The sequence below is a fragment of the Fusarium solani genome (assembly GCF_023522795.1).
Source record: "Fusarium solani strain SB1 chromosome Unknown bctg00000005, whole genome shotgun sequence".
NCBI classification, from domain to species: domain Eukaryota; kingdom Fungi; phylum Ascomycota; class Sordariomycetes; order Hypocreales; family Nectriaceae; genus Fusarium; species Fusarium solani.
In genome coordinates, this window is record NW_027072153.1 from 1613011 (window position 1) to 1639970 (window position 26960).

Genomic DNA, 26960 nt, shown 5'->3' on the forward strand with positions numbered 1-26960 from the left:
GTGAAGGGTCTGAGAGAATGTCAGTCAACTATGCATCTAGTGATGGGAGACAACTTGCCAATGTTGTCTCATCTTATCCATCTGCCGGCTTGTCCTTTGCCGGAGGAGTCTCCTCAGTCGCAGACTTGGGTGAAGGTGGTGCGCTTCTGTCAGAACCCCTAGACCCTCTGCTACTGACGGATTTGTGCCTGTGATGGTGATGACGGTGCTTCTTCTTCTTGAAGGTGAAGCGGATAGAACCGCAATACATCCACAGGAAGATGATGACAACAGCGAGGAAGGCAGCGAGCACGAAGCCGACAATGAGGCCAATCTTGATGTTGTTGTTCCGAGAGGGGTTACTAGAGAACTGTCTCTTGACAAGAACATCTCGAGACTGGTCAATGCTGCGCAAACCCCTCTGGAATAGCCTCAGAGCCGGGTCGAGCAGGCCATGGCTCTGGGCATCAACGGGTATCCCAGGGCGCTGGTGCACCGCAGAGACTTGCAGATGGCGCCGGATATACATCCAATCGCAGGCCAAAAGTGGCACGATGAGGATATTAAGAGGAAGAGACGGTTAAGACATGAAGGGGAGGGAGAGGGCGTGGGACGACCCCAGACGGTTGGGACATGACATGGTGAAGAAGTGGTCGGGTCGTCCACTTGGGCAAGGCCCGGACAAGAGTGCATATTTAAGCGGGCGACGGGATAATGTGTATGGCGTGCGTGGTTTTCAACGTGTGCCTCGAGAGAGTCGAGTGCATATGCCGCTGCAGAGAGGGCGCCTCTTGCCGTGGTATCGCATGCGGGCTGAGCGTATCAGACGCAGTAAGACGAGATGCCTAGTTCCAATCAGCCGAACTGAGGTGAATGGTGATGGTTACCTGCGGGGTGAAGTTGGTTGGCTGCCGTGGAATGGGGGGAGAGATGGGATGAGGAGACGAGAGAAGAGATGATAGACATCATGAGATGGGGGCATGAGGCATCAAGTATTCAAGTTGGTTATGGATAGAGATGCAATTAATTATGCAGGCATTAGACATAAAACATGCAAGCCAGAAGCAAGCTATTAAAAGATTCAGGCCCAAGTAAAACAGTAAATGCGCTGTTGGTCTTGTCTGCGGGGGAGGAGGTGATAAACTGTCCATCCAGGTGGCTTGCTTGGACAACGCATCAAATGAAGCATCCATCGAGACACTGTTGGAGCCAGTCGTACGACACCACGCTGCAAATGAATATTCAGCTCAAGAGGCGACGGGTTGAGAGAAAAGAGATGACGGGGCAGCCACGGATCCATAGAAATACACTGATTGATAACTAAACCCTTCAGCACGGTCACGGGTCTCGGGCCTCGAACCTGCATGGCAAGAGCCCTGGAACGGTCCTGGCGCCTTCCTTCCCTCCCCTTCACCTTGACCTTGATCTTTCCTTGCTTTTTTTCTTCCCGTGAGGCTCAACCAAACCCAACTTCAACTTCCCATCGCCACTCACTACCGACCCCTGCAGAATAGACGCCCTCTCCACCATCAGAACCGCCTCACTTATAGGACCATGACTCGGCGAACCGGATCATCCTCAGCGCTTGACTAGCCGTCAATAACGCCCGGGGACACCTATCGGGTCATGCCCCGGACAGCTAAAGGAACAAGACCCCGGGCATCAGCACGACACGAACGGAACGGACCCGCTCCTAGCACACGCCGAGCGACCCGTGAGATGAGGCACGAGTCGATTGAGCACCAGAGAGTGTAATGCCCGCCTGTTCGTGGTATGCAACTCGCAGCATGCCGACCAACGTCTGCAAACAAAACCCCAGCAACCACGAGTTTGACACGGCCACGACTGCTCAGAATCGTCAGACCAGAGAGTCATTCCCCCACCTGGTCCCTCCGTAGCATCGGATTGGGGGGGCAGACGTGCGTCTCGTCTCGGATGATGGGCTCCCACGAGTCAAAGCGCAAATACTGAGATTGCCGAGAATTGACAGACCCCTTGGGAGACCAGCAAGGGGCCGTTAAATGGCCCTTAAAGATGCACAGTCTCCCCTTGTTCGTCCCGTCCAAGACCCTTTGACCTATCGACTACACGTGCTTGTCTCGCAATGAGCTACCACTAACCCCCACGTGCCACCCCCAGCCTCAAACCATCAGATCTAAGCCTGTGTCTTCTTATAGCTCCCACTTCCTCGTCAGCAAGCAGCTCACTTCTAAGCACACCAATTCAATGCAGACCAACAGCAACGTCAAGCTGCTGGCCGTCCTGGCCGACCCCGATGATGCCGAGCAGAGCGAGTATCGCTTCCTCGTCGATGACGCCCACGTCCGATATGTGACGCTTGATGGGGGTCTCATATCTGGCGTGGATCGCACATATGCCCCCGTCCTCCTCTCGCAACTGCCACCTTTTCCGCCCGGCGATTGGAACGAGGGCCGCGTAGGAAAGGACGAGCGCACAGGGGAGCCGTGCTTCTGTGAGACAAGGCGGAGCAGCCTCCCTGGCATCGGCGACGTCTGGCACAAGACCATGATCGATCACCTGGAGCTCCACCAGCTCGACCGCGTGCGTCAGACCCTCTACCGCGTCACCCACCCATCATTTGATCGCCCGGTGTTGGCCAAGTTTGCCCAATTCCCCTGGGAGATCCCCTACTTTGCTGCCGAGACCACCTCATACGAGTGGATCCACGGCCGGGGCATCGGCCCCGCGTTTCTCGGACACATCCACGAGAACGGCCGAGTCATCGGCTTTTTGATTGAAGAGGTCCCGGACGCCCGGACCGCAGAACCCGACGACCTGGCTGCGTGCCAGCGCAGCCTACAAAAGCTGCACGAGCTGGGTATACTCCACGGAGACATCAACAAGCACAACTTTCTGATCCGAGGCGGCGGCGGCGAAGCCGTTCTGATCGATTTTGAGACAGCACACAAGTGTACGGACCAGGAACTACTAGACGCAGAGTACAAGCATCTGCAGGATAGTTTAGCGGACACGTCAGGGCGAGGAGGTGCAGGTATGGCGAGCGATTCAAGTTCAGACTGAACGAAGCAAAGAGAGGAGAGAGGATCACAGTACTTAGGTACAGCGCCAATTCGGCTTGAGCGTACCTATTGCTTCATGCATTGATTCTTTGCAAATCATGATGGACGCACGAACATGAGTGATCCGTTGCCAAGCGGGTACACCTTGTCATTCATTACTAGGGGACAAGGAGCGATTGGCTCACTGCTTGCAGGACTCATGTAAGTCTCATACATGATCAGCAAACATGTTATTCAACAGTTAACCACATATCACAGGCATTGGGCTTTTGATAACAGAATAGACGAGACTTTCCAGATTTTTTAACCAAAATGCTACATTGTGCTCGCCAAGTCGAGGAATCTCCAAGACATCCATTGTTACCCATCCGCCTAACCAACGCCGAAAGCGCCATGGAAAATGCTATCTGCACACAATTCTATCACACTCAAATGATCTGCTGGACGTACTGGGGTCCGAAACCAGCCTCGCCAAACTTGGAGCCGGGAAGGGAAGCGATAGGCTTCTCCTGGAGCTTGCCGTTGCTACCACGCTTGAGAGCAACAAGGCCGGAGGGGCCGTCCTGGTTACCGGCAAAGACGTGTTGGGCGGTGGCACTGAAGCTGATCATGCGAGGCAGGAGGCCGCCCGTAGAGACACTGTCGGCAAATGTAAGGGTGCCGCACTTGGCGATGGTGAAGTGAGCGATGGAGTCGGTGTCGTAGCCCGAGAGGCGGTTGGAGATGTAGAGGTCCTTGTTGTTGGGTGCCAGAATGACCTCGCCAACAGCAGCCTTCTTGGGGTCCTTGGGGGGCTCGTCCTTGCCGTAGGTGGAGATGGTCTGGCTCTCGGTGAAGGAGAGGGTGTTCTCCTCGTAGGTAACCTTGTAGACGATGGCAGTGTTGGACAGCTCACAACCAACGATGTAGTGAGTGGCCTTTTCAGCTCCGCTAGGGTAGAAGACACCATGGCGGGGACCACAGCCAGCAGTGACCTTGTTGTTAGAGGCGACCTTCCAGGCGTCGTCCTTGGAATCAATGATGACAACAGAGTCGGTGCCCAGGTCGTTGACAGCAAAGTAGCGACCAGAGGGGTCCAGGTTAGACTGGTGAGGGTGGGAAGCAGCCTGTCGCTCCGTGTTGGGGCCAAGCTCTCCGGGAGACTTGATGGTCTTGATGAACTTGAGGCCGCCCTTTTCCGTGTTCCAGACGTCGATGGTACCGTTGCCGTAGGCGGCGCCAACAAGACGCGTCTTGGCCTTGTTGAACTCGAGGTGAACAACACCGGTGCTGCCCTCCTTACTCTCAGTCTTTTTGGTGAGCTTGTTGCCCTTGAGGTCGACCTCAAAGAGGCGGAGGTTGTCCGAGTTCTCGTCGACGGCGTACAAGAGGTTGGGAGAGGAAAAGGCCATCCACGAGTTTCCGCCCTCAATCTCCTGATCGAGGGTGAGCTGGAACTTGCCGGCGTTGGAGTAGAAGTCGGCGATGTAGATGTGGCCAGAGTTGCCAAGGAGGATGCGCGCCGAGAGCTTCTCGGCGGCGGCGTAGGCTCCGCGGGGGGTGTGGGGGAGGGCCGAGACGGAGGAGGTGAGAGCGGCCGTGAGGCCTAAGATGGAGAACTTCATGACGGAGGATGATTGGTGTCGATGTGGTGATGGTAGATTTCAGTTGCAAGTGATCAACCAGAAAGCAAAAAGAAGAAGAGTCGCTGAATGGGGTATCAAGAGCTAGAAATGCAGAGAGTCGAATGACAAGAAGGAGGATCCAGTCCTTCGGGTTCTTGTAGGATGCTGACGAGAGATTTTTAAAAGTGGGAAATGAAAGGGAAAAGCTGACGGATCTGTTTCTGTTTTTGTCAGAAGGCTGTGAAGGATGATGAGAAAAGAAAAGGAGTAAGGGGGGAGAAAAAGCTAAAACGGTGATGATCAACGAAGGATGGTGGGAAATATATAAGCCTCAGCCCTTGGAAAAGCTTAGACAGTGATCCATGCGGCGGGAAGTGAACATGCAGGGCTTGTGAGCCTTTGAATCACGGCAGGTGAACAATGAGTGACTATTGGATACGAAACACTGCGTCTCCTTGTCATGGGCGGCTGCTGCTCAAAGCCTCATTGACTGGGTATGTCTTGTTCACATATGAGGCGGAGGCGCAAGCAGGGGGTGGTTGGGCTTGGGGGGGCACAGACAGGTACGGATGGATAGGAATAGATTCTTTCAGGGGCTGTGTGACTAGGCTGAGCGAATAGTTTGACTTGACTGCGTCTTGCACTTTTACAGCCTGCTTTTTTTCAGAGAAGGAATAATGGCCAGGTGATTAAATGCCAAGAAATCTTCCGTGAGAATTGTGTGAGATGAGTGCATTTTGGTGACAGAGATGCACATTGTGAAATGAAAGTCTCGTAAAGAAACAAAGTTTCTGGTCCCCGATGAAACGAAACTCTCACCGAGTAAGCGGGGATGGCCCAAAGACCAATCCAATCAATGCCGCTTGCCAAGCCTCAAACGGGTTGTAGCTCTAGTTTCACGGGGAAGCCTCACACCAAGAATAATTGGAGGGCGGTTAAAAAGCAGAACTTGAGACGAAAAGCCTCAGCGGCTAAGGACCAATGCAGGGGGTTTTCGTGTGTCGCGTTTATAACAGCTGAGCCTTTTTTTTACTTGTTTAAGCTTGATTGTTGGGAGCCTGCTTTTTGGTAAGGCTCTAGACCGGATGATTTGGTAGTTGGTGGCATAGCTGGGCATCCTTGTCATTTCGAAGCTTGAAACACCAATCATTTGATGTAAGGGTGTTCATCTCAAACACCAAAAGGAACTACTCCTCCATTTATTGCAAACGAACGAAGGAACCATCCCATCCTCCTTTTTCATTGGCAATATATTACCCTTTTCTAGTCTTGGCTTTCATCGTGGTTCTCTTCACATGAGCTTGGTACGTACCGCTCCTTGCAGCAACTACCCGGGAGTTCAAGCAACCTCTACAGGGTAAAAAGAAAATAGCTTCGAAGGGCAAAAAACATACAACAGCGGGGATTCGCTGGTCGTCACCGACCCAACTACTAATCCGCCCCTCACTGGCTTATCTATGGGAGAGCGGACGGGATCCCGAGTTCTCCAATGGGTATGGTCGTATGTGCTGGATTGCGAGCAGAATGAGACTCAAGTAGAGGGTGTGAGTGGGAATGAGCAGCGTCCTTCAATGCCCCTAAAGACTTGATACACAGTGACATTTATCCAACCACGAGAGATATCCTGTTCTATTGTGTCAATGTTTAAACGTTGCTCCAATTGGTGTCAGTTGAGATGAGCCTCACATGGTATGCTCCTGGGCCATTCTGGTATACCGAACCGCAGCCTAGGCTATGAACACTACCATACCACTTTCACCAAAGCCTTCTCAGACGTCTGCAAGAGATCGTCTAGGGCCAAAATACTTTCCGAGTCCATACTGCCATCTTTACTGCTATTTAATTTGGCCGGTTAAACGTTTACAAGCGCCATATCCCAAAATAGCAGTGCGAGTCCAGCGCAACAACAGGATGATATCTCGATTTAACGCGAAGCAAACGCATGCACTCGACGAAACAAGCTTGTAGCTTTAGTCCTCAGAGAAATTGTCCTCTATATTCATGAACCTCACAAACGGATACAGACTCGTAGTGTATAGACAACCCATTGTTGAATGACCTCAACCAACGAACATGAATAAAGATGAAAGTTGCATTGTGTTTCCCAGTTCGTCGTATCTCCATCTCGAGATACGGCTTCTCTCAAGTCTCGATTCCTCGTAGATTCTTCATCTCGGAATCCTCAATCCATCTCGATATCCTCTGGATCTACTTCTCTAGACGTCAACAACACCAACAACCGTCATCATGAGTTCTCAGGTCCCCTCTGTCGGCTTCCACCCCGCCAACCCAGACGATCACACCCATACTGTCATCTTTCTCCACGGCGAGGACGAGACGGCTCGCCTCTGTGCTCAGCGTTTCGGCAGACTCACCGGTTCGTGCGGCCAGACTCTTAGACAGGAGTTTCCGACTATTCGCTGGGTCTTTCCTACGGCCCCAAGCGCCAATGGATGGTTCCCGGTTCTTTGGCGATATGAACCTACCACCGACCAGCATCTTCAGGCCGAGGGCCTCAGCATTGCCGTTATGCGTCTTCGATCCGTCATCCACAGAGAGGCTGAGACCCTGGGGCGTAGATACCATCGAATTGTCATCGCGGGCTTCAGCCAGGGTGCCAGCGTTGCAGTCCTCACCCTGCTCAACTTCAACTTCCCCGAGGGCCTCCAAGTTTTCCCTCGCCTCGGGGGTCTCTTTTGCGTTGCGGGACGTCTGCCCTTCGCCGGCCGTGATCTGGAGCAGATCCGAACCCTTCTCGACCTCCCCGACAAGCCCACCAACAACTTGGTTGTCTCTCACACTCCTATCCTCGTCCAGCACAACCACGACGACCAAGACACCCCCGTCCGACACGGCTGCCAGACCTACGACGGACTGGACTTTGTTGGCGCCAACCCCATCTGGCGCGAGTACCTCTGTGGCGGACACTGGTTCAACAGACCCGCCGGAGTTGATGACCTTGTCGCCTTCCTCGGAACGGCTCTCGGGATTGGACGCTGGGGACAGAACCGGGGCGATGTGATTTGGTCTGGTCGACTTCCGATGCCCTCGCAGGCTGAGGTTGCCGCCTACTTTGGCAAGACTGTTGGGGAGGATGAGTGGTGAGGTTGTCATGTGTCGAGGCTTCAGGTGAACTGAGCCCAATGGAAAGGATGAAAACGTCGTCGGTGGAGTTGAGATGAAAAAGACATGATACCCCGGTGGAGGTAATAGCAAAGACGACTGATGACGGCCATGAAAATACAGCATAAATGCGATTAATTAATTGGTGAATGCCTAAAAGTGACCGTCTATCGTCTGAACTAACACCTATAACACAAGACGCCCTTGTCTATTCATTTTCATAACCCATTTCCAAGAAAAATCCCATAACCCGTCGTGCCTCATCCATAATCATCCTTATCATTCATCTACCATGTAATTCCAACCGCCTTGCCCTCATACTTCTCCGTCCCCCCAACGATCAAGTTCTCATACATCCACCGTCCCACATCCTCCCTCGAGATAGTATATCCAAACTCCTTGACCTCAACACCCTTGACGGGATCCTCAATACCCACGCGGATCTTGCGGTCCGGCACGGCCCCGTCGACGAGCAGGCTCGGCCGCACGGCGACCCACCGCTCGGATCCAGCCTGCAGCCGCTCCTCCATAACCCTCTTGTCCTCGTGCGGCACGTGCAGAGCCTTGTACAGAGGAAGAAAAGCGATGGGTACGTCGCGTTGGAACTTGGAGATGCCTGTGGTGCTGATCACGGCGAGGAGAGGTCTGCCGGTCTTGCCCTGCTGGCGGAGCGTGTCAAGAGCTTTAAAGAGAGCGTCCATAGCCTTTTCGCAAACATTCGGGTCCTCAGTAGTGAGCTTTGCAAAGCTGAATACACTGCCGATGGTGAAGCACACAATATCGACCAGACGAGATGGATCGGCCGGGTTTATGAGGCAGGACGCCACGGCCTCTGCGTCGTGGGCGTTACCCTTGATGGCAACGAGGTTGGCCGGCTTGGAGGGGAACAGGGTTGAGAGCTTGTCTGGGTTGCGGCAGAGGGCGATGCAGGTGTGGTTGTTGGCTACGGCGAGCTTGAGGGCTGAGAGGCCGCAGCCGCCAGTGGCACCAAAGAAGGCGATGGTCTTGGACATGATTGATCGAGTAATTGGAGTGTGTGAGTGTAAGTGGTGATGATATTGGTGTGTTGTGTGTATCTTGTGAATGTGTTGTTATCGAGATGAAGCTGATGATGATCTCTTCATTGGGATGGATTAACTCCTCTCTATATATTATATCCATCCCAATCCTTCCATCCATGAAGTCGTCAATGCAACTCCCAAGACCAGAGTTCGCGCGAAGCTGCCTCCATAGGTCGGTACCGTAGCACTGCTAAGGATCTCACCATTTCTCGTAGTAATTTCTAACAGCACTAACAGCTGGCACGTACTGCGCCAAGATCTGCGTGCTCGCGTTTCGCGCTCGTCTCTCGTCCTTCGCTTGAAGGATTTCGCATCCCGGCAAGTGCCGCGCGAAGGATCGCATCTGTAACTGTTGAACAAGGGTTCCTGGGTCTGGTTTTCGTATTTTCTTCTCTGCGCCTTGGATTCATCATCTCCATTCGGTTTCAGCCGATGAATCCTTTGGGTGTAATGGTTCATCCGCTCATCAACCCGTCCAGCCCTACAGTAACTCTTTACTAGTGCATCCATAAGCGTCATTCTTCTCTTCTAATACACACGGCTACTACAACTTAAAAATTGATCAATTTCACTTGTAATGCTCCTGACATCCATCAACACTTCCCCAACATCCTCTCCAACTCCCTCTCCCCCTTCTGCCATTCCTCCTCAACCCTCTCCCTCCTCCCATCCCTGACTTCAAACTCCACCGTGACATTCTCCCTCGCCTTCATCATCAACCCATCGTCAAACCCTCCCTCAACACTCAGATCCGTCCCTTCAGGAACCTTCATGTCCAGCGCCCAGACCATCTTGGCCATGATCGCCATCAACGCATGTATCGTGTACTGGTCTCCCACACATCGTCTCCGCCCGGCGCCAAAGATCCATGTGCTCTTGCTGTGCTCATCTGTGTGCTTTTCTGGGTCTAGGTAGCGTGTTGGGTCAAACGCCGTTGGGTTGGGGTGCACGTCTGGGTTGTGGAGGATGGCAAAGGCGTTGACTATGATGTTCGTGCCGCGTGGGATTAAGTAACCTTTGTATGTGTCGTCCGAGTCTGTGACATGTGGGAGACCAAGAGGTGCTGGAGGGCGCCATCGAAATGTCTGGCACATGGTTAACATGTCTGAATAGTTTCCAGGCTGAAGTACTCACCTCCATCAGGCAGGCCTTGAGGTATGGCATCTTCCCTACATCCTCGCCTGTTGGCATTCTCCCTTCACAGACAGCTTCCATCTCTTCCCTAGCCCTCTTAAGAACATTTGCATGTCCTGCTAAAGCCACCACAAAATTGGCAACCGCAGCACTCGTAGTGTCAAATGCAGCATCAAGCAGTCCCCCTGCCAACCACTTGACCTCCCTCTCTGGCATCCCCTCCCCCAGCAATCTCGCCATCACAGGTTCATATTCCCCAACATTCTTATCTCCATCCTTCCGCCTCTGCCGGTTGCTCGCGGCTCCCGCCAGCATCTCCCCATAAAAAGCATCCTGATGCTTGCGCACAAAGTAGGCCTCCCTCTTCCACTTTGCAAGAAAGGTCGGGAGCCACCGTAACGGTGCGATGAAGTCGACAGGAGGTGTCTTTCCTGGCTCAAGCAGCCTCGTGACGAGTTGTTGTCGGTAAAAGTATGTTCGCAGCAAATCTTGGTTGATATGTGCCTGGCCGCTGAGAACAATAAGTGGCGTGCTGAAGGCCCAGACGCGCAGGTGCTTGAGGAATTGAGAGGGACTGTCACATAGGGCCTTGATGCAGCGAGCCCCCACGGCGTCGAGGATGGGCATGATACCCTCGATACCCTGTTGACTTAGGAACCACCTCGCAGGCCGTTTCCATCGTTTCAGTAGCCGGTCATTGCGCTGGAACAGGTAAATCTGGCCAATGTCTGGCTCAAAGACGTGGTTCAGCGCGATGTAGTTGTACGGCCTCCCCGCATATGTGCTACCCCTGCGGTCATAGAGCTCATGTATGTCGTCAGGGTCGTGAAGCACCACCATGTTCATGGGACCAGCTTTGATCCCTAAGATTGGACCATGGATCTGTGCCCACTTGGCAAAGGTAACACAAGGCTTTGAGAGCGGTACGTCGAGGATGTTGCCAAGGAAAGGGGTTGTTGGCGGCCCTGGGGGAAAGTCCTTGGGACGACGGGTTGCCAAGCAGGCTTGAAGCAACAAGGCTGATACTAGAATGAGGACAATGGCCAGTAATACTGGTAAAGACAGAGGGTTGAAGTGAGAAAGGGGTATCGCGTGAACATGAGGGAGCTTGTCCAAGAAGTAATGTGGAGTCATGGCTGCACCGTCAATGTCAACCTTACCATAACAACGAACGTGAAGACTCAGGGTTGATGATGAGGAAACTCAATATCAGGTCGTTTGACTGCTGAGAAAAGCAAGAATTGGTCAATAACTAAGTACCATTACGAAAACCAACATCATCGCTATATCGTCTATTTAATACTCCTCCAGCCCCATCACTGTCCACATAATTCGGCTCCCGACAGCTGTGCCATCCACATATAGCCCCCATTTCTGCTGCGATACGTTCGGCAGTTCTTCGAGATGCCGCCTTCAGGTGCTGACGGAGGCTGCTATATACGGCTCATAGATTAAAAGGGCAGTCATAATGCATGCATGCTTGAGCGTCACGCCTTGTGTGACAGCCAGCCATGTCGATCCACTTTGAAAGAGATAGTTCCGGTACTCTGGATAGGCAAGCATGCTCCTTAAACGTTCTCGTCAAAAACCTTGTGGTGTCTCTCTGCATTTATACGCAATAGTAGTGAATTCGAACCGACATGTCCTGCTCATCCTGTCAAGTCGTCACCAAAACTCTGCCGTCAGCCTTGAAATAAGACTCGAAGGCAGTACAGGCTCCAGACCTAGTATACAAGGCAGAGCGGCCAGCCTAAGCAAACGAGGCGCATCACGAGGCAGTGATCACCAAACAGACCTCACCGCACTTCGGCGTGCGAACCCCAGGGTGTCATGGCTGACTCCGTACTATCGAATACGAAACCTCGCTGCTAGGAACCTTTGACAGAAGGTATTCTCCGGCCAATCCCCCGTGTGGAAGGGTTTCACTGGTGTTGTGTGTGGTGCATGATATAGGACGTCATAGAAGTTTGGGTAGGTTTCTCACCTTGGTCTGTATCATCTACAATACTTCAAACCTATAAGCATCTACTTGAACTGTTGCTATTATTAGGCTGTTGTCTATCATTAAAGTGCGAATGCCCTCATCCTCGTCATGACTCTCATGTAGACTATTTTAAGCACACAACCTCACTGCCAAATGTAGAAATGTCTCGGCTCATCATTGGCCAGGGGCTCCTCAACACGAAACATCAGAAGCAAGTTCCTGCAGTACACTTCTTCACAGCAAAACGACAAAAGTTCAGTGCAGGGAGTGGACGGCTGTAGCCATTACCTCTACATTATCTTGATCTCTCTCTTTTCACTCTCTACTCCGCGTGTTCGTCCTGGCCCCATCATGGGTCTTTACTGGTGTCCTCCCTCTCACCGTGAGCAAAATATAATCACAAGAAGAAAAGAGCCATTACATACAAGGCCCTAGGACGCGCCGGTCCGCAAAAGCCATTGTTTCATCAGAGCAGAAAAACAAATAAACACAAAGAGATGCTATATAATCAGAAAAAAAGGGGACCGTCGGTGAGGAACAAGAGCAGGACGGACATGAAGAGACGAGACTACAATCATAGCCAGTACAGAGCGCAGCCAGCAATGAGGATTGCGAAGGCGCTGGCACCGTTCCTCGAGCCAGCGTTGGAGCCCTTGCCCGAGTCGGCGCTAGAGCTTTCCGAGCTGGAGCTGGAGCTGGAGCTACCACATTCCTGGTTGAAGCTGCTCGTATCACAATTGGTGGTGTCAGCAGGCGTGTCGCTGCTCGAGTCGTCGCTCGAGTCGCTGCCAGAGCTGCTGCCAGAACCACCAGAGCTAGAGCCGGAACCAGATCCAGAGCTAGAGCCAGAGCCAGAGCCAGAGTCCTTGGAGCTATCCTTGTCCTCGCTATGCTCGTTGGCAGGAGCTCCGCTGCCGCCACCGGGAATGGTAGCGGGCTCGTTGTCGTCGTCATCCTCGTCCTTGTCCTTGTCTTTATCCTTATCCTTGTCATCATCCTTGTCCTTATCCTTATCCTCATCTTTGTCCTTGTCCTCTTCCTTGGGCTTGGTCACCTTCTTCTTGCCCTTGTCCATGTCGGTACCGGTAGCCTGGAGAGAAGCAATGATGTGGTCCTTGTCACCATCGACAATGGTGTCGTTGGTGCCGCGAACATTGTTGTACCAGTAACTCTTGCCCTTGTTGGTGCCGGGCGCGGTGGGAGAGTTGAAGCACTCAATCTCGACATCGGAGAAGGTAGCATAGAAGTATCCGTTGTTCTGGATATCGGGAGCCTCCCAGTCAATGGTACCACCAGCCCAGGCCCTCGTACCCTCGGCGTTCGTCTCCTTGCCGCCAGGCCAGAGGGAGAGCTGCACACGGGAGGGAGTCTGGGGGAACTCAAAGTTCTGCGAGGTCGCGTTCCAGGTCTCCTTCTTCTCCTTGGTGCGGCCGAGCTTGCCATCGATGTACCACTCAATCTTTTCGGGAGTCCAGCGGATCTCGTACTCATGGAAGTTCTCAAAGGTGTCAGACAGGGTGATGTTCTCAGAGTTCTCGTCTATCACAAGTATTGTCAGCATTGACTGGTATGGCGGTTAGGGGTATCACGTGAATACCCGACGCCGGGTGACGTGAGGGTGCGACGCAGTGCGACGGTGGACGACTTACAGTTGGTAATGCCCTGGAAGTAATAGTTGGTCTGGGCAGTCTCGAGGTCGACACCGACAAATTCGTAGTCGATCTCATCCTTTACGTCAGAGAACAGGATAAAGGCAGTAACGACACCGCGGCCGCGGCTGGTCTTGAAGCGAGCCTTGACATTGCCGTACCACATGTAGACGGTGGAGGACAGGAGAGTGCCGACACTGTCCTTGGGCATGGTGAGGAGCACATTGTCCTTGAAGATGGCGGGCTCGCCCTGGGCAACCCAGTCGCTCTTGGAGGAGTCACCGAGGTACTTGCTGATGTCGGTGATGCGGTCAAGCGAGTTCATCTTCATCGTGCGGTCCTCGCAGACGGGGGCGGGAACGCAAGAGTCGAGGGAGAAGGACATGGTAGGGTCGCAACCACCGAGGCAGTATGCGCCAACACCACATTCACCATAGGCTAGAGAATTGTCAGAAATGCGAAGGATTGAATGTAGAGAAAGGAGCCATACTGGAGCAGCAAGGAGATTCCTTGGGACACTTGCTGTTGGCGGTGCACTTGACGGTTTGAGCGCTGACCGAAGCGGCGCCCAAGAGGGCTGCCACAGCAAGAGATCGCAACATTATGAATATTGTCGAGTAAAACGGATAGTAGCGATGCAGTCGAATATGCCGTTGCGAAAAAGTGCCTCGAGTCGATATCAAGCGACAAGAGGTTCGCAATCAAATATTAAGAGATATGGCAGGTCGAATGCGAGGTAACGACTGCCGCGAAAGAGAAAAATGAGGAGGAAATATCCAAGAAAAGCGAAAAATTAACAATCAAATCAACCCAGCAAAACGAACGACTCTGGTTGTTGTTGATTTAGGTGCGGTGGCCGTTATTAGGGGAGAGCTTGGCTGTTTTGCTTGGCCGATATCAAGCGAGCAGAGGTGAAAAACAGGCGTTGGAATGCGGGCCGCGATACAGTTTGCGCGTCTCTTTCCAAAATGTTTTCTTTCAACGCTCCCTAGGCTGTCTGTCGATCTCGTCGAACTTTCTTCCTAGCGAGAGTAAAACTGAAGATGTCGCGTGGTGCTGCTGCTGCTGCTGCTGCTGCTGCTGCGCTGCACTTTCGCTGTGCTTCGGATCGGGCGATCGGGGGGTGTGTTGGTTTGCGGGATCGGTTTTGTGTGACGGGGTGAGCGAATGGACGTGTGATAAGCGCCGCCGATATCTCCCTTCCTTCAAAGGAAACAGAGAATAAAGGAGGGCAAATAAGAACAACAACAAAAACACCACAAAAAACGAAGGATTAAGGAAACACCAAAAGTTGGTTCCAAGAAACGACTGTCGGGTGATGAAGGAATCAAGAAGACGGACAAGTTCCAAGCCAGGGAAGGAGTTTACCTAGTTCCAGACAAGAAATGGAAGCAAGCCCAAAAGGCAGCCCCTCAAAACCTGCATCCATGACATTGGATGGCACGGACGGAGGGCGGGCCTCTTGTGCCGGGGATCCGCTCCCATGCTCGCCCGACTCCAGACGAAGCAAGCAAGACAATAACGCGCACACGAGATTCCCAGTCCAAGCTCCCCCCTCCAGCCAATCCGGTCTCCCCCTCCAACAGCTCGCCCATCATCACCAGGCCTCGGTACCCCGGCTGGCCCCTGATTTGGTGGGCGACAACCCTACCTGAGTGGGCGACGGCCTCGTTTAAGGCGGAGCCAGGTCTTCAATGGCACTCTCCTGGCGCGCGAGATAATTAACCAACAGCCCGGCCCACCTGTTTGCCTTGCCCACTCCCTTTTGACGTCCAGTCTCGTGCCCAGTTTTTAGCCCGAGGATCATCAAACACAGGGAGGACTCTCGACAAGATCATCACCATGACTCGATCCAGGAGTTGACACACTGTCGGAGAAGGGGAAGAGGCCAGGCAGGCAAGGGGAAGCTTGGCCGTCGTTTGTTGGTGCGCATAACCGAAATGGTACCAAGGCACCCTCGACTCAGCGACAATGAATGATCTCGATGGAGTCGATGCCAATCAATGCCAATGCAACGCCGAGACTGATACGGAGCAGACACATGACCGCCTCTTGAATTGCTTCCCCCTCATTCGCTCTCGTACGGGCCAGCAAAGATATCCACAGACAATTCACAGCACAGCTTGTTAGCCCTTATCTTTATGCAAAGAACCAAAAACACTTGCTCACGATAACCCATCTCTCCTGAACTGTCCTGTCTGTCACCTGACGTGATGGCCTCTCTGCCCTGGTTAGCTCTGTTCCAGCGCTCGTCACAATGCCTTGCCTCAGCTTCAGGCTACCGTAGATTCATCAATCCCTGCCCATAAGCTACAACATCATACCACCCAATCCTATCCCAATAAGCGTGCACTTAAGGCACACAACCAGTAGCAAACAATGCCATGTCGTTGGCGTCTGACAAGTTTCCATATGCCTTCGACGCCATCATGCATCGCCGTTGTCACCGCTACCCCTCAGAGCAGTCAATCACTCTTGTCGCACAAAGCATCACGCAAGCCTCGACGCCACAATGGCACACGACAGCCCAATGCCACTCTGAGGGAGACATCCTGGTCGAGGCGTTCTACAGTACTTCACCCACCAAAGGTACCAAGCCAGGCCAGAGTCGTAGTCGCCTATACCAAACTAGGCCAAGAAGCTCACCTTCAAGCTTCAGTCATGCTCAAGCCAGCCGTGTAATTACATCCTCATGTCGCATTAGAAAACGACGCAGGGTTCCGGCGACTTCCCTTCCGTCAAAACCTGACCGCCATCTCTCATTTGATCCATTCATTCCTGTCACCAAAAGTTACCCCGAAAGCTAAGCTTAGTGTCTCATTGTATGCATCTCGCTCGGCGCATGCAACCAGGGTTGAGTGTGGCTGACGAGGAACACCATGGCCGAGTACCATTGTCTGTACCTAGCCATCCCTGGTCTACGTCCCCATCAAAGTCATTGTCCGACACTCGAGACTTGTCTCCAAAGTACCTTAACCCCCCAAGGGAGACACTTATAGCAGTCGACAGCCATTCAATAATGTCGCAAACTCGTCACAGCCAAGGCCAATACAGGTGCTTCAGGTGCAAGGAAACAACTCCAGGCGTTGGGGTATAAGTATAACCAATCCTAAATCGAGCAATCTCGTCCTTCCTCCGCCTGAGAGTGAAGAAAGGGGAGAAAGAAGCGAAAAATGAGAAAGCCATCATAACGCTCCAGGTTCCGTCTTGCAACGGTTCATCCATCCCATCCCTCCGCGTCTTGCTGCTCCATTATCTCAACTCGAGGGTCCCAAGAAGCATCCGTCGAACCATACGGCCTCCAGAAGGACCGTCCCAACCCGATCCAGCAGCAATTTATTCCCCCAGGTGCCGTTCCATCTCCATATTTCCCGTCCAGATGCCAGCAGCCATCGAAAGCCGCCAGTACCAAGTGTTGCTACAACGAGTGTTCCATTTCCCATCCCCTCACGCCGTACAACAAATCCATCAAATCCTGCTCCCCTTCCGTGTCCGGTCCCAAAGGGTGTAGCAAGGCCAGTTGAAATCCGCCATATCTCGTCGTTAAACAATAAGAAAAAAAAAGGTACGAGTAACCATTAAACAAGTTCAGTAAAATCTGCGAAGCGAACGCCGCCGCTGAAGCTTTCCGTATTTTTTGTGCTTTTCATCTTTCCCCCTAATGCCATGAGTCTTGAATCAGAAGAGCCGAGCCTGGTGGCATCTCCTGGCGGGTTGTGACACATCACAGCCCGGCCGCGTTGGTACGAACGCTTCGTGAGGAGACCAGTCTACCAATTGCAGTGGTTGACTTATTCTATCTCCCCTTTGAATTGGCAAAGAGATCTGTCAGGGGGTTAGTCTGACTTGCTTGCGCAAATGGTCGCCCCTTAGCGGCCGAGCTTCGTGACCATACCCGGGAAGTGCTCTTTGGCGTACTGCTCGCAGGCCTAAGTCGATGGTTAACATGGCGCATGTCCTTGTCAAAGTAACTTGTTATGGAGCCCGTACCTTGGCAGGTTTGCCGACCTTCTGACCAATCACCTTCCATTTATTATTTTCGTACTCTTTAATGGCGTTCAACAACGCTTGACTCTGATGAGGGGGAGGTCAGCTTGGTTGGTCAGTGTACAGGGCGAACGGTGGTTACCTCGTCCTCAGCAAACTCGGCATAATGCATGTCCTAGACCCAGTTAGATATTTGAACTCAGACGGTGTGATCCTGATCGGGAGACAAACCTTGTACCAGTGCTTCTTCACAGAGCCTTCTGTTCTCGTAGGGAAAGTCTACCAATTATGCTTTAGCCTGCAATTCGTACCCTCGGTTCGCACAGTAAAGACCTACCTTCGCAATCTCTGCCCAACTGTTTCCCGCATCTCGCATCTGCTTAAGCCGCAATTCCTCTCCAGGTGTCCAAGGAGTATTGGTTCTGCTCTTCTTAGCTGGCGGAGGCGCGACTGGAGCTGCATTCGCATCGTCTGTGGGGGCTTGGGGCTGGGGAGCCGCCTGAGGAGCCACCTGGGGAGCAGGAGGCGCGGGCGCGGGCGGTTGAACTTGCGAGGAGGTGACGGGCGCGGGCGGGGCATTCGTGACCGGAGGCGGGGCAGCCGTAGGCGCGGGTCGCTTTCGCTGGCGACCAGGCTGGGTAGGAGTCGGGGTAGGAGCCTGCTGAGGCGGCGGGGGACCGTTAGGCGGTTGTTGAGGAACGTTCATGGGAGGTTGAACGGGTGCAGGATGATGTTGCTGCGGCGGAGGCGCCATGTTTGGCTGAGGAGCGCCGTAGGCAAACTCCATGCGCTCGTTCCGGCGGGACATGTCCTGCTGGTACGACGGATGAGGATTACTATGAAGGCACGCTGGTTAGTGGTGTTGCTTCTCCTCGGAGGAAATCGCTGTGGTCATAATTTGGCATGGCGATGGCCAACAAAAGAACAAGCATCCCGAGTCACTCCAGGAACGAGGACAGGTAGCCCAGTTAATGCGAGCACATCGATAGCCGGGGGGTATAAACCAGAGAAGAGAGGCGGTGATACGCAGCTTGCAGACGTCCCCCCAGGGCGATGCCAACATGAGAATACCCCGTGGCATAGCCGAGACTGCGCCGTGTAGCAAAAGCCATGCCCGAGGTCATGCTCGGCGATGTACAGGAAACATGAGAACCAAGGGGTGTACTCACTGGATTTCATTGGGTTGATGAGTGTTGGAATTGGAGTAGACATAATCTGGCATAGGGCCAACCTGCCACTGCTGCATGTTCTAAATACGATGACGAGATCAGCATCAAGATCCACAAGAGTGTTCGATTGAAGGGGACGAAAGATGATGAACCAGGACCGGGCGACGAGAGACCGACACAACCGCATGTACAGCTGTTGGAGTCAAGTCATGATGGTCGCCAGGAGCCAGAATGACTGGTCAGTCATATGCAAGCGTGGGTCTGCAACACGCGCAACCTGTGTGGTGACGCGACCAGGGTCTTGAGGCTTGAGCTGTGCTCTCAATCCCGCGATACAGCCATGGCCCGCAAGTCACTCGCAATGCGACGGGTCGTCATGAAAAATGTTTCTTGCTCCTTCTGACATGAGAGGCGTTGGGCTCATCAGGAATCATGACGGGCCAGGTCTCTCTTTCACACATGACGCGACCGCGTCAAAAACGCGCGAAGAGAAGCAATCAAGGAACGAACCAGACATCGCGTCATTGAAGAAGAGTGAAAACTGTACTTACGGGCAAATTTTTGAAATAGTCCGAGGGAAAATAAAGACAGGTGCCAAGGCGTGAACTGTTTGACAACAACCGGGGCAAGTAACGCACACCGGATTGCTAGGACAAGACAGATACACGAGTAGAGGGTGTTCGCGTGTTTGAGAAGTTCTCTGCCAGATGGGAACTAGTGATGTGTGGGCGAGGGCAGGGTCGAAATCTGGTTGGTAAGAGGGACGTGGTGTGGTGGAAGGCTGCCCGGGTTTTGTGTCCGCGCAAGTGTCAACAGCTTGTTACCGCGATGGTCTTGAAAAAAGTGTGATTAATCTTCTGCGAAGGCTGCGCTTGTTTCGTTGGGGTTAGTACAGTTCAAAGATTGGTGAAAATTGAACCTTCCACAGGTTTCGGCACAATGCATGGCTGGGAAGAAAGTGTTTGCAACGGGCGCGGTCAGATGCCGTGCTGCTTCCACGCGCCGAGGTGAAATGGGGAACCAGACCGAAGCCCCGGTTCTTTCTGGTGGTTGGGATGAGTCTGGGCTGGGGCTGATGCAATGGCCAAGTCAAGTTTGAAGCCGAAGCTCAAATGTACATTATGAATGTGAAGCGCAGGTGTGTGAGGGTGTTGTGTGTACATCAAAGGCCGATGGGGTGCGGGTAAGAGTCGCGGGTGAAAGAGTAAAGGGCATATTCATGTGGTTGGGTGACCAGACTAAGCCCCGGTGAAGCTCACCCGGAGCTCAACTCGGCATCAACGGAAGACACGACGCGCAAAAAAAAACCGTGTGCAAATGAGAATGGGCATGATTTGAAGACGCGGTAATAGCCAAGGGCGGTGTTTACAAGGACAAATGTAGAATAAAGGCTTACCTGGGACACAAAAGGCCACAGGGGAATGCGACAAGCACGCCTGTTCTGGCGGCGATGGTGACGACAGTAGGTGTCGTGACCCAGAACTGGATGGAGGTTTAGTTGCAGAGGCAACAGGTGCAGCAACGAGCAGGGCAAGATGCAGTGGATCCGCCGAGCGAGGATGAAGCTTGAGGTTTCGGGCAACGTGTAAAGGGAAGTACAATCGATACCTCGCATCCGTCGGTAGGATCGAGGATGAAGGTGGACAGGCAAAAAGAGGCCTGGGAGAGCGGACGATGGACGGTACCTCGAGGCAAAGTAACTCGGGCAGGACCTGGGAAGTCGCTGGGACCTGGGGGAGGGGAAGGTGGTCGATGTTTTGGACTGGCTCGCCCTTTTTTTGGTGGAAAGGGGAGAAATGGGGGAATGGATTTTTGGGCACAGCGCGACTGAAGGCTACTGACCCTTGGGAAAAGTGGGGTCGCGGTGATTCGAGGCGGTGGGGCATACTGTGTGATGGTATATCGATACTGTGCGATCAGGCAGTTTTTGTGAGCGGCAGACAGTGCTTCTATGACTCAGCGGGTCCGCTTCCTGCACGGGCCTTGATGCAATCCTGCGCCCTGGGAAACAACTTGGACCAAGAGAAAACAAGTACTGGCAGGTACGTGCCCTTCGTACCTGCTGTACCCCGTCACGTTCTCACCTCTGTTTGGTTTACGCGCGTCTACCCCCGCCTTGCAAATTCCCAAGCCACTATGGGGTCAAGTCAAGCCTCAAAAAGGTTGTTTGCTTGTTTCGTGAGAGGGCGCTTGTTTGACCGATTATCCGAGTGGTAATATGGCCAACGTCGCTTTCAGTTTGTTTGTTTGTCGTAGAACATTTGCCGGGAGAGTGATGTGAGGCCTCTCAGGTTGATGAGCCCGGCTTCTGTTGAATCAGCGGCTTCCGCCACTTTCACCGGAGCGGGATGCTCGGTTCACCGTTCGCTGACTGGCTGACAGGTGCTGCAAAATCATCATGATTCTCAGCAGATTGGCTGCCCGATCAGGCGAGATTTGCCAGTCAGAGAGCAGCGAATAGTTGATACTCGGGTCCAGTGTCTAGGGTACGTGCTGGGGTTCGTGCGATTCCATGTTGAAGCAGCTCGTGACCCGTGATCTCTTCAGACTGCTCCTTACTACCGGCTGGCATCTCAATGAAGAGCCGCAAAACTTGGATGAAATTCTTCAGTGGTTTTATCTCTTATCTCATCAAGACACCTCTCGCGTCATCCATGGCGCGAATCGTTTCGCATCACCTGCTCCAGCAGTTGGCTGATAGCCTATCGCGAGTGGCTCACACGAATTCGGTTGTCGACGAATGGCAGGTGATGATCCCCGCTCGGCTCTCGATGAGCCTCTGCGTTTTCCAGTCACGCACAATTGGCACATTTGGCCATCCAGACAGATGTCGTCCCTTTTAGCCTGTAGATGCCCGGTACGTGCCTCCAAGAGACGGACCAGGCTCAGAGCCGCATCTCGCAGGAGGATGGATCTGCCCGGATTCTCCACCCAGCGTCCCAGTCGGCGAGGGAGGAGGGTACAACGGGTACCCGGCAATCTGGACGCGTCTCGAGCTAAGATCGTGACATTCAACTCGTGTACCTCTCAAGTCTCTCCCTCCTCGGGACTGGGGCCGACACTCCCAACTTCCATGCGACGTCAATGGCATTCTGCATTGAATTCTGATACTTCTGAGCTTGTGTTCCTGCATTTGCGGCTCAATTCATCGAAAGTGGTCGATTACTCAGTCGTTTATTTCCCCAAATGACGAGCCATCCCCGCACACGCCAAATCCTCCTTTCCTCTTCATTATCCCTTAAGCCATGTCTTGTTCAATCTTGCCATGCTTGTCAATTTAACCTCACCAACAATATTCGCAACATGTTATTTCACGTTCGGCCATTATACAGTGAATACTTCCTCGCGTAAACTATAACCAGTGTCATCTGACATAAATGTTGGGAGAAAATATCTTCGCCTGCAATCGTCCAGCACGTGTCTAGGGTAACTTCAGCCTCCGAGTGCTCATGGTCAGAAATCATTTTCAAAAGCAAGGCAGCTGTCAACCCTAACTCAAGATGCTTTAGGACAGGGCCAACATGGCCGACTTTGACTGCTATGGCGATCCGGCATCCAGCTCCCTCGTCTCCTCCACCTTCTCTCCCAGGAGTGCCGATCCCCGCTTCAAAACACGCTTGCCATCCACATGGCCTGATGTCCCACGCCGACATGCGCAGAAGCACGGGGCACTCTCCATCGAAACATAACAACCCACATGCCTTAATATATCGGGGAAATAGATTCCGAACACCAGAGCATCAGGTTCACCTATACGAGGAGATTGTAAGCCCGATACGAAGACCACGAGACCTCGACCGCTCTACGTCGGCCCTTATGCCACTTCCAACAAGCTGCAAGTTTCGAAACTCGTCGACCCCGTGAGTCGTGGGATGAAACCACCCTGGTCGCAGAACTGGCTGCCAATTGGGACGACTACAACCTCTTTGCTGCCATAGGGCCAAGCGATGCGACCCTGCCGGTAGTATAACGATGGGTACGGGGACTTAAGGCTGGGCTTGAAGAATCTCAAACAACTCAATGGTGTTTCATGCCATCACGGAAGCGGCTATCGCAGAGTATCCATTGGAACATCGGCCCTGCGCATTATTGACTACGGTTTCCCGAGCGAGTGAAACACAGATTGACGAACCAGACTCGGGTAGACTCGATGCCGGAGCATGCAGTATGGATAGAGGGTTACAAGCCCTCGGCATGACAGTCACCACCACACAACGGCGTGGCCGAGGCTGTCAGTTGGCCAGCCACTCCGCAGTTGTCAACAAACAACTCCTTCGCTAAGCCAACTTTTGAAAGCTGTCAGTTTCAACTGCAGGCCGTCGCGCCCAAGAGACTCCTGAAACACCACGGGTTATCCTGAGGGGTACATCACCAACTTTGCAAACACTCACGATGGCGTCTTATAGCCCTCCCTCCAAGTAGTTCAGATGAACTATGACTTGAAGCTCGAAGCGAAGTTACAGAAACATCTACATTGAAACTGTGGTGCCTACAAACATTTCCCCAGCCTCGGCATCTCATCTAGCAGTTTCAGATCTGTTCACGTTTGATCGCTGCTTCAGACCTCACACAGGAACTACAGCTATCCGGATTCACTGCGCCTCCTGTCAGGTTCGGCACAGCCGCATCCGAGTTTCGGAAATCCTACCATCCGAAGGTCGACGGTGTGTTTCTCCCCAACGTCGCCGTGTAAGACCTCCGTGTCAGAAACTTGAGGGCATTCAGAGTTTTGCTTGGCGCCACGGCAACTCTGAGGGCGGCCGACCCAGGACCGATAGTTGCAGCTAGTGCATCTTAACAGGAGCTATATGCATGGGTTACAAGACGAAGATCTCTAGCAAGGGGAGATCAAGCTACATCAACACCTCGTTACATGGTCCCCTTCACCGCTGTACGGTCGCTGCCATCCCTTGCCATCGTAGTGTTTTCGCCAGCCGGGGCTCTAAGAATAGACAGGACAGATGAGTGCCCGGGTTTACGAATCACGTCGCCATCAAATCAAGAACCGTCAGGTGCCGGACAGAAGGCGTCTCGTCTCGCTTCGGCGCCAGCGTTTCCTGTTTCTCCGTCTCTCGCCTCTGGGGGCAATATGTTTCCATGGTCGATAGCACAAGCTCTTCCCCTGACCATGCACGGCACATCCTCCACTTCTCCTTGACCGTGCCGCGGACCAGCATCCCCAAAGGGGATCGAGTCGAAGCTGAGAGTGGACATGTCGATGGAGCAAGACATCGTATCCCAAGGTTTGGCGAGAAGACGTCCCCGGAGCCAAGGCTGGCTGGACTGGTCTTTTGGCTAGAAGAGACGTTGGCACCCACCCAATCAGCACAAGGGCCCCACGGCCTGCAGAACGGTCTTGTCTTTGGACTGATCCCTGATACTGAGGTGAAATTACGCCAGTGCGTTAGTGGGTTTCAAGGGGGGATCCCTGACCCTGGGGGGCACAGCGGAAGCTAAGGAAGCGGCGAAAGGTTAGTTAGCAGTTGGAGTGGGCCGGGTGTTGTATGCGAAACAGACGGACAGTTGAGAGAGAGACGGGATGAAAAAGTTGAAGTGGCTGCCAATTAGAGGGTAATTATAATGAATGGCTTGACGGGCGAGGATGGAACGAGGAAAAGGGGTGGTTGAGGGACGACAGAGAGAGCCTCAATTCAACTCGTGACTCCTCACGACATTAGAGACGATAGAGGCGCAGGCAAACCGTATTGAAATTAGACGGGCGCTTGTTGTCCCGCCGTAGTTCTGAATGGAGGCATCTGGTATGTGCGCATCATCACAAGTGCGCGTGTCGTTTGGACGGCATATCTTGCGCCCACCTATCACGAAGAGCCCTGGACGACAAGGTTACCCGCCCAGCACCAACATACAAGACCCGTCTCAGCCGAGCCGAGGAAACAAGTCGACGAAGGAAGCACTGTTTCGATGGAACCACCTCAAACCAAACAGTTGGGTCCTGGTTCATGGGGGGGTCCCTTTCATCCCTTGATGCTACTGTGCTGTGAGAAAGCTCACATCAACTCGCAAGCGGCTGCGACGCTGATTTCCTGCTGCGATGCTCCAGAGAAACTAGCAACCTTGAATCGCGTTTATCTCCAACGCCCAGGCCCAGATAGGCTCATGAACTACTGTAGGTACGAGCCCGTCGGGGTGGCTTAGGGGAGTCACGGTCCTCAAGAGGATCCTTGAGGCGGCGCGATGGACGGGTGCCCCTCTTGCTGATGTACTAAACCACGAGGTGCGAACCCAAAAGGCTATCCGATAGCGAGCACCCCTTGCCGGCCAAGAGACACTCGTTGGGTGTGAGTTGTTATTGTTGTTGTTGCTGTGCTGTGCTTTGTTGTGCGTACATACAGCAACAGCAAGGCTAACATTATAGCACATATTACCGCGCGAGCGAGCGCGTACCTGAAGCTGAGGTGGGTGCAACACAACCACCCCCGCCCGTCAAAGAGGGCGGCTGTCAGGCACAGGAACAGGAACAGGAACAAGAACCGGGGGGTGTGAGAGTGAGGTAGAGTTCCTAATGCAGATGACGGAACGGAGAAGAGAGAACCCTGGAGAACTTCTGGCACGATGGTCCAACGGCTGACGGTGGCCCCTCTCTCTTGTGAGATCGGATGCCAAGGAAAGGAGACAGAAAGAGCCTCGCACAGCACAGGCCTGTCTGTCGATTCGAGTTGATGGTTTAGTTCTGTCTGACTCTCTCCAGTTGTCTGCTGTACGAGGTGGTAATGGGGGACCAGGGGTGGGACGAAACTTTGATTGAGGCGGGACGCTACGAGCGGTGGTGACCGTTTTGCCGGGCAAGGGTCGTCGAGGAACAAATCTGGGCCCTACTGTGAAAAGAACGATGGCGTTGGAGGGGATGGACGGCGGGATGGGGCTCGCTTGGGGCGTGTTTGCGGTTGCGGTGGATGGTTCGCTTCAGATTCCTGTTTGGATAGATCTCACCGGGGGCGTGGGAAGCCATTGTCATCGGTGGCGTTTCTTGTGTGAGTGTGTGCCTCCAAGACACACCGTGGGTATTAGTTTTGTTTCTCAGCGTCTCTCCCAGCGTCTACTGTTACAGAAGAGTAGCGTCTTCTGGCAATGCCGTGTTTCGACAAAGTAATAGCTCCTTGGCTAGCAGATGCCCCGGTGGTTTTGGAACCCAGACGGCAAGCGTTAGATGGGCGAAATCTGTCACAAGTTTCCCATGACGGGCCATGTTTTGCTTTCTTGCAGCACAATGCAATGAGGATGCCCTCGAGCCTGACCACCCCCTGTCCCTCCTCTCACAAGATGTGACGGGGAGGGTACCCCTGGCCCTGGTCCGAACCATCACCACCGTCGTGGCCGTTGCAATCTGCCCCCCCGGGCCCCGAGAGACCACTTTTATTGCTGCTTTACCGTCGGGCAGTTAGTAAGACGCGTGTAGGTAGCGTAGCTGCAGGTGAAAGTAGGTACCTGGCTAGGCTAGGTTCTGTAGTTGATTGATTAAGGTGCAAGGGCATACAGACAGGTACTGTACTGTATCTGGAGTGCGTCTGGTCTGTGAGGTGTGGGCTGCTGGGAGGAAGCGATTATTATTACACCACTTGCCCCTCTCATCTATTTACTTCTTCCTTCCCTTCTTCCTTCTTCACCTGGGTTGTCATCCTCTATCCATCAACGTTTTTTCTTTCTTCTCTTCTTGTTCTCTTTTACGAGAAACGCTGTTGCGTCTCTTCTCTTCTCCGAACTTGCTCTTTTGGCAGCTAGTCCCATCACGCTCATTATCACCAATATCGGACCAACTGGTTTGGCTGCTGACACTCCTTTGACAACGGTATAACACCAACGACCAAGACCGACACTCGGTTTTTCTACTTCACCACTTTTTACCAACAACCATATACCCCGACCTGTTCCTTGACTGAACAGTTTCGATTCTTGGATTCTTCCGGTGTCTGTATTCTTTTTTCGAGTGGAATATTCTCGCGGGTTTTACACAGCACATCCGGCATACCTTCCTTCCAGTATCTCGTCGAACGATTTGCGATCGCTTCGAGTATATCTATCTCTCCCTCTGCGTGGTCGAACCATACAACACGGCTGGCCTTCTATATCAAGATTCATTTCAGCAACGCCTTCGATTCTTGAAGAACCAAGCGACGACTTTTCATCCACTTCTATTTTTAACGATACCCCATTTGCGGATTCTTGAGGAACAACCACTCATTCAGCAACGGAAACCCTTCGAGCTCAGGC

General features: G+C 53.1%; 8 protein-coding genes across 8 annotated transcripts; 2 read left to right on the top strand and 6 right to left on the bottom strand.

The window, feature by feature from the left end:
* Positions 1-73: 73 nt before the first annotated feature.
* MRS44_008925 (uncharacterized protein) lies at positions 74-508 on the bottom strand (the record flags this gene model as incomplete). The annotated part of the gene is made up of 1 exon (XM_046269738.2): positions 74-508. The coding sequence occupies one exon, from the start codon at positions 506-508 to the stop codon at positions 74-76; it is 435 nt and encodes a 144-aa protein (XP_046132387.1).
* Positions 509-2205: 1697 nt separating this feature from the next.
* Positions 2206-3021, top strand: MRS44_008926 (uncharacterized protein; the record flags this gene model as incomplete). The annotated part of the gene is made up of 1 exon (XM_046269740.2): positions 2206-3021. The coding sequence occupies one exon, from the start codon at positions 2206-2208 to the stop codon at positions 3019-3021; it is 816 nt and encodes a 271-aa protein (XP_046132388.2).
* A 427-nt stretch (positions 3022-3448) lies between these two features.
* Positions 3449-4624, bottom strand: MRS44_008927 (uncharacterized protein; the record flags this gene model as incomplete). Its single annotated transcript, XM_046276365.2, has 1 exon — positions 3449-4624. The coding sequence occupies one exon, from the start codon at positions 4622-4624 to the stop codon at positions 3449-3451; it is 1176 nt and encodes a 391-aa protein (XP_046132389.2).
* A 2247-nt stretch (positions 4625-6871) lies between these two features.
* Positions 6872-7729, top strand: MRS44_008928 (uncharacterized protein; the record flags this gene model as incomplete). The annotated part of the gene is made up of 1 exon (XM_046276366.2): positions 6872-7729. The coding sequence occupies one exon, from the start codon at positions 6872-6874 to the stop codon at positions 7727-7729; it is 858 nt and encodes a 285-aa protein (XP_046132390.2).
* Positions 7730-8034: 305 nt separating this feature from the next.
* Positions 8035-8760, bottom strand: MRS44_008929 (uncharacterized protein; the record flags this gene model as incomplete). The annotated part of the gene is made up of 1 exon (XM_046276367.2): positions 8035-8760. The coding sequence occupies one exon, from the start codon at positions 8758-8760 to the stop codon at positions 8035-8037; it is 726 nt and encodes a 241-aa protein (XP_046132391.2).
* Positions 8761-9401: 641 nt separating this feature from the next.
* On the bottom strand, positions 9402-11076 carry MRS44_008930 (uncharacterized protein; the record flags this gene model as incomplete). Its single annotated transcript, XM_046283664.1, has 2 exons — positions 9402-9893; positions 9943-11076. The coding sequence occupies 2 exons, from the start codon at positions 11074-11076 to the stop codon at positions 9402-9404; spliced, it is 1626 nt and encodes a 541-aa protein (XP_046132392.1).
* A 1424-nt stretch (positions 11077-12500) lies between these two features.
* On the bottom strand, positions 12501-14177 carry MRS44_008931 (uncharacterized protein; the record flags this gene model as incomplete). Its single annotated transcript, XM_046269741.2, has 3 exons — positions 12501-13465; positions 13576-14013; positions 14066-14177. 3 exons carry the CDS (start codon positions 14175-14177, stop codon positions 12501-12503), a joined length of 1515 nt encoding a protein of 504 aa, XP_046132393.1.
* A 3267-nt stretch (positions 14178-17444) lies between these two features.
* On the bottom strand, positions 17445-18370 carry MRS44_008932 (uncharacterized protein; the record flags this gene model as incomplete). The annotated part of the gene is made up of 5 exons (XM_065621116.1): positions 17445-17504; positions 17566-17649; positions 17705-17737; positions 17794-17841; positions 17900-18370. 5 exons carry the CDS (start codon positions 18368-18370, stop codon positions 17445-17447), a joined length of 696 nt encoding a protein of 231 aa, XP_065477188.1.
* Positions 18371-26960: the final 8590 nt, after the last annotated feature.